General features: G+C 31.7%; 1 protein-coding gene across 1 annotated transcript; it reads left to right on the top strand.

Annotated features, from left to right (window-relative positions):
• Positions 1 to 860: 860 nt before the first annotated feature.
• LOC126706052 (zinc transporter 5-like) lies at positions 861 to 6,164 on the top strand. Its single transcript, XM_050405312.1, has 3 exons — positions 861 to 1,643; positions 3,566 to 3,715; positions 5,696 to 6,164. Exons 1-3 carry the CDS (start codon positions 1,056 to 1,058, stop codon positions 6,005 to 6,007), a joined length of 1,050 nt encoding a protein of 349 aa, XP_050261269.1. The 5' UTR covers positions 861 to 1,055; the 3' UTR covers positions 6,008 to 6,164.
• Positions 6,165 to 6,640: the final 476 nt, after the last annotated feature.

Below are 6,640 nucleotides of genomic sequence, written 5' to 3'. Positions count from 1 at the left end.
GTGGGTTGGAAAGATCGATGTGCTAGATATATAGAATATGTAACATTAAATTTGACTCTCCGCGAACTCTTCGAGCCTTTCGTCATGCTAAAAAAAATTTATTTCTAAATCATTATTGATGACAAATAACTATTTTCTGTTAAATTAATATTATAAAATCAATGCATTGGTAAAGAAAAGGATCTTATGGGTTTCAATTGATGGTTCGTCAGTGGAAAAAGACAATTAACAAATATATATATATATATATATATATATATATATATAAGTGTATCTTTCAATTGATGGGTCAAAATAACTTTAAGTTAAATAATTACATTAAAATGGTCTTTATTTTATTATGGATGAATAGTAAAAGAGGTACGTGGAAACATAAAGGCAAGAACTTAGTGGAGGAAAAAAAAAAAAAAAAAAAAAACTGAAATGATCACGAGCCCTTGTAGGTTCTACCTGATTTCTTGTGGTAAGAATCTCTATGTGGCGGTCCAGCACAATAAAGTTTGATTATAAGCTTGTCATCTAATAGTCTGTCTTTAACGACCTATGATGCTTTGCTATCCATACCAGCTTAATCAATGAAAACGTACCACACTTTATAGCACCATCATTTGTCCACATATAACAAAAACTAATTGGTTATCAACTTAATTAATGTATATGATACCACACTTAATAGCATCATTATTTGTTATTGAATATATAAGAGATCTTTGTTCAAATCTCACATATAACAAAAATTAATCGATATCTTGACTTAGTGATAAAAATCAATTCTCATGGAACGAAAACTATATGTTCAAATTTATTGCTTAAAAAAAAAAAAGTGAAGTCCCCTCCCCTAGTTAGTAAAGCCAACTTTTCTTTTCTTTTTGAGAAAGTAGTAAAGCCAACTTAAGATGACAAATTAAAGGTCTCTCTTTCTCTCTCTCAAGAATTCCAAGAATTGTTGACCACATTTTATATATAAGAGCATCAATAATTTCTCAAAACACAGCTTCACCACCATAGCTAAAGTTTTTTCTCCTTATTTCTTTCATAATCACACATCCAAAGCAATGATCAAGTTCCAAATTTCTTTATTCAAATTCTTAACCATCTTTACTCTTATTCTTCTTGTTGGACCTATCCAAGTCTCTTCAAAGTGCACATGTGAATCCCAAGAAGAAGATGGAAGCATATCCAAGGCACTCAAATACAAACCAGTTTCCATAGCTTCAATCCTACTTGCTAGTGCATTAGGAGTTAGTCTTCCATTTTTGGTAAAGAGATTTAGATTTTTAAACCCAGAGAAAGACATTTATTTCCTTATTAAGGCCTTTGCAGCCGGGATAATCTTAGCAACCGGGTTCGTTCATGTACTTCCTGATGCTTATCAAAGTTTAAACAGCCCTTGCCTTGGTGAAAATCCGTGGGGAAAGTTTCCCTTTACGGGTTTTGTGGCAATGGTGTCAGCTATTGGGACATTGTTGATGGAAGCTTTTGCTACAGGATACCGAAAGAGGTCTGATCTGAGGAAAGCTCAGCCACTGGATGCTGATGAGGAGGAAAGTGACGAGGCACATGCAGGTCATGTACATGGTTCTATATCTGTATTAGAGAAGTCAAATTCATCTGATCTTGTTCGGCATCGCATAATATCTCAGGTAAATTACGGCCTTTTTTTTTTTTTTCTTTGCTTTCTTTTTCTTTCTTTTTTTCCCAATAATTACAACAATGAAAAAGATGGTTTAAATCCTTCTTGATCTCTTCATAAAGAAAAGGATCGAGACAATCACAATGCCTATATTTTTGGCATCTATGACCCTAGCTTTTTTTTTTTTTTTTTTTTTTTTTTCAAATTCGATAGTTACAACTTACAACCGGGGGAAAAGAAATTTAAATATGATCCTCACTATATCTCTTACTATAGTCAACTTCCATATATCCATGGAACAACCAGCAAACATTTTGCTCTTCATTTTTGGGCAAAACTGTATAAAGCATCAAATTGATAAATGATAATGTTCTCATTTAGACGAGTTAAGGACAAATTGCAAATGAATTTTTATGGAGGAATTTTTTTGTAACAGGGTATATACTCTTAATAAACGTGAGGACTTTTTTTTTTTTTTTTTTTTGAAGAAACAAACACACACCTATTTAGAGCAATGCTGAACGATACTACAAATAAGAGACATCAATCTATCCCATAATCCTAATCCTAAGCCACTTTAGAACTCTCAAAATAATTTCATTTAAATACTTAATATATTCTTCTAAAAAAATACTTATATAGACTACACATTTTATTATATAAAACTGTGGTATATTGACATTTAAACACATAATAAAGATTAATTAAAAAATTTATTTATACTTTATTATTAATGTGACATCAATCACTTTAATTACTATATATAATAAAATTGACAAACGTACCTACCTTTTTTTTTTTTTTTTTGAGTGGAGAAGAACCCAACCTTTTCTCACTAACATGTATATCTCTTGCTTCTCTTCTAGCCGCCATGCCTCTAACATTAGAGAGCACAAGAAAGCCTAGTGTGAATATCGTGGTGGTGGTAGGGGCCCCACACGCACCTTAATTTTTTTGTTATCTTAAGTTACCGATAAAACCTTCAAACAAATAAAACTATTATATGCAATAATTTTAACTTTAAAGCATGACTTTTCGAGTGAGTTTTTTTTTTTTTTTTTGGGAGAATCTCTTTTCGACTGAGTTTCACTTAACTCACTTGATAAAGTCTACTATAATAGACTTAAAGTCTATTTGAGATCTACTTATTTTCTTGAAATTAAAAACTTTTTTCTGAAAGTACGGTAGATAAATGTAAATGTTAATTGAAATAATACAATAAGACCTCTGTTGATAAAGACTACTTTGGTAGACTTAGGGTCTATTTGAAATCTGTTTATTTTGCTGAAACTGAAAATTTTTTACTGAAAATACTGTAGATAAAGGTAAATGTTAGTTGAAATAGTAGAGTGAGACCCATGAATAGTACCAAAAAGTGCAATAAGACCCATGAATAGTAGCAAAAATAAGCTAAATAATAAAATAAGTTAGCAAAAAATAAACTAGCCAAACATACACTTAGGGTGTGTTTGGATACCACTTATTTTGCTAAAACTGAAAAATTATTGTTAAAAATATTGTAGATAAAAGTAAAAGTTAGTTGAAATAGTACAATGAAGTCCATGAGTAATGCCAAAAAGTGTCATGGGGCCTATGAATAGTAGCAAAAATAAACTGAATAGTAAAATAATTTTCATTTTTCATTCTAATCCAAACACACACTTAAGGTCTGTTTGGAATCCACTTATTTTTCTGAAACTGAAAATTTTTTGCTGAAATTACTGTAGATAAAGGTAAAAGTTAACTGAAATAGGACAGTGAGACTCATAAATAGTACCAAAAAGTATAGTGGAGCACATAAATAGTAGCAAAAATAAGTATACAAAATTAATTATGTCAAACAGACACTTAGTTTCAAATCTCGTTTGTGCCAAAAACTAATTAGCGTAGATTAGAAAAATATCGATTTTTTTATACACCGAGAATGTACAGGTTTTGGAGTTGGGAATCGTGGTCCATTCAGTGATAATTGGAATATCGCTTGGTACTTCTGAAAGTGCAAAGACAATCAAGCCTCTGGTAGCAGCATTGAGTTTCCATCAGTTTTTTGAGGGCATGGGACTTGGCGGATGCATCTCTCAGGTACTCTCAAACAAAATAGCTTAGAAAAAGAAGATGGAAATAAAATTTTGCGTTATCTTTTTTTTTTTTCTATATCAAACTTTCAAATATGCAGAATCTTTATAATTTGTTTGCATTGTCTTATATTTGCTTCTTTGTGCGTATATACGAGTGTTATAGGTCACATGCAATTCTATGGGCTCGTATTCTTTGTGTTCTCATGTTTTGCACCATAACCAGCTATTAAGGGCTTGTTTGGATCACCATGATTTTGAGTGATATCACTCAGTTTTCATCACTTAGTTTCCAAAACGCATGGGTTCCACCGAAAAAAGTCTTGTTTGGCTTGGTTTTTGAGTGATGTTTCCATCACTCAAAACTCAAAAATTTGAGTGATGGATGATGAAAACTAACAACAGAGTTTTGGTGTTTTCAGTTTTTGAAATATGAGTTATGATGGCAAAAGGTGAGATATGTGATTGAGTTATGTGACCAAACAAGAATTTTGGAGTTTTTGAGATAAAGTGAGATTTGGGTTATGATTTATGGGTTTTAAGTTTGAGTTGAGTTATGAGTATTGAGTTATGAAAATTGAGTCATGGCCAAACCAAACGAGCTCTTAGTATCGCTTGAGAAGTTATAATCGTAAATGCAACTTTCGGTTATATGATATCAAGAAAACTTACTTTTACGCCTTAATACATATCCATACTTCCTATCAAGTCCACCCCAAGTCGAATCATTCAACTGATTCAAGTGGACTGAATCTCAAGCTATTTATAAATAGCTAAATTGCAAACCATACCTTTAGTTTGGAGGTGTTTGAATTTTACTCTCTGAAATTTCAGAATTTGAATTTTACCCTCTTGAAATTCTATTTCGTTTGCATCAGCAACTTCTTTTTCCATATTTTTTGTTAAGTGCTACATAAGTTTGCCACTTGTGTCTAATTCATCCAATAAAATGATGCCATGTAAAATTTTATTATGCCATGTCATTTTTAATTATTTAAATTTTTTTGGCTACAAAAACGATGTGACATCATTTTATTTGAAAAACTAAACACACATGACAAGCTTATGTGATATTTAACGGAAAATATGGACTAAGGGGCTACTGATGCAAACAGAATAAAATTTTAAGGGTAAATTCAAATTCTAAAACTTCAGGGTGTAAATTCAAACACCCCAAACTTTAAGGGTATAGTTTGCAATTTAGCCTTGATAAATAAATCGTTCCTAACAATTATGTGAATCTTTTACTAATAACGAAAAATAGTAACCTGGTGTGTGTGGGACAAAGGGATTGTATACGCTAAAGGGAATAGTCAGGTACTCGAAAAGGTTTGAACACCCTCCTTTGTCAAAAAAAAAAATAATAATAATAATAATTTCATGGCTTTTTAAATTTTATGTCAAGTTGGAGTTAATTTTTTTTTTTTTTTTTTTTTTTTTTTTTTTTTATACAGGATAAAAATTATACTATAACCTAATCTAAATGTATATGTGTATGAAACTCCCTCGTAAAAACTTGAACCCAGACCCTTGCCCCCACACCCTACAAGCACTTATACTTGTGGAGTGACCATCGCACCAAGAGTGTGTAGTGGTGAGCTGGAGTGAATTTGATTTCTAACAACTTGGGAGTCTTGGATACCGTCAAGGATGAAATAGTAATTTTAGATTCTAGGCAACGTTAAGTTATTCATTTGAAAAATCAAGGGGCAAAATGGGGTCTTGATGAGGACTAAATTGAGAAAAGAAAAATTGTTTGGACCAAAATAAAACTGCCCGGAAATGTTAAAGATGATGCACGTTTAAGCTTTTTTTTAAAAAAAATCTAGATTGTAGTTAGATACTCTTTTTAGATTTGAAATCAAAATTAAGAAATAAAAATTTGATAATGAATTAAAAGTTTCACATAATGGAAGCAGTTTCAGAGTCCAGGAAGGTGAGGGGAAAAATTGTGGTTATTGTTAATTAGAATGTGTGATTTTTGCAGGCGAAATTCAGCCATCGAACTGTGGCAATTATGGTACTATTCTTCTCCCTTACCACTCCAGCGGGAATAGCTGTTGGCATAGGCATATCGAAAATGTACAATGTGAATAGCCCAACTGCACTCATTGTTCAAGGGCTTCTCTTATCAGCATCTGCTGGAATTTTAATTTACATGGCACTTGTTGATCTTCTTGCAGCTGACTTTATGAGCAGAAAAATGCTAAGCAATTTTAGGCTCCAAGTTGGAGCCAGTTTTACACTTCTTCTGGGAGCTTGTTGCATGTCACTCTTGGCCAAATGGGGAGAATCTTGATTTTATTTTTTATTTTTTTTCGGAGATTGATTTTATTTCATTTTTGAACTATATTGGAGCCATATCAGACTCTAATTTCTTCTTCTTTTTCTTTTTTGTTTGTAATGTCAATAGTAATAACAGAGCAAAGATCTTAATGAAGATGTCGTCAGTACTATTTAATGTTGTTGGATTCAGTTTTTTTTTTTTTTTTTTGTTCTTTTTTTATTATTATTGGGATTAAAACTCAAATTTCTTATTTAACAATAAGAAACTTTACTAATTGAACTAACTAAAATCCACAATAATATTAGATTCATTTGCAAGTTGTATAAGATATAAGGGTTGGTGCTTAAGATGACAAAGTATAAGTGCACCCTGATAAGTTTTCATTGCAAAATAGTGGTAAATCTTCTACCATTGTTGATTTGTTTCACCTACAAACATTGGCGATCCAAAAAATTTAGCCCATTTCTCATAGTTAATGTTGTACCAAAAGCTCAATCTATGGTACTAGATATAACTGTTAAGACCCATGGTGTTCAACTTGTTAAATTTGAAAAGCCTAGTCCATCATTTCACGTCGGGGTCATGATAGATATACCATTCTCCATGGCAGAAAATGAAGCTTTTGCTAAAGGATCAAGCAGTGAC

Source organism: Quercus robur, chromosome 11 (assembly GCF_932294415.1).
Source record: "Quercus robur chromosome 11, dhQueRobu3.1, whole genome shotgun sequence".
Classification (NCBI taxonomy): domain Eukaryota; kingdom Viridiplantae; phylum Streptophyta; class Magnoliopsida; order Fagales; family Fagaceae; genus Quercus; species Quercus robur.
The sequence above is the reverse complement of the archived record's forward strand: the minus strand, read 5'-3'. Positions and strand labels throughout refer to the sequence as shown.

Bases quoted from the DNA above. Each gene is read 5' to 3' on its own strand.
- LOC126706052 (XM_050405312.1), top strand. From the start codon at position 1,056: ATGATCAAGTTCCAAATTTCTTTATTCAAATTCTTAACCATCTTTACT. The intron at 1,644-3,565 runs GTAAATTACGGC...GAGAATGTACAG, and splicing joins GGCATCGCATAATATCTCAG to GTTTTGGAGTTGGGAATCGT. The intron at 3,716-5,695 runs GTACTCTCAAAC...TGATTTTTGCAG, and splicing joins TTGGCGGATGCATCTCTCAG to GCGAAATTCAGCCATCGAAC.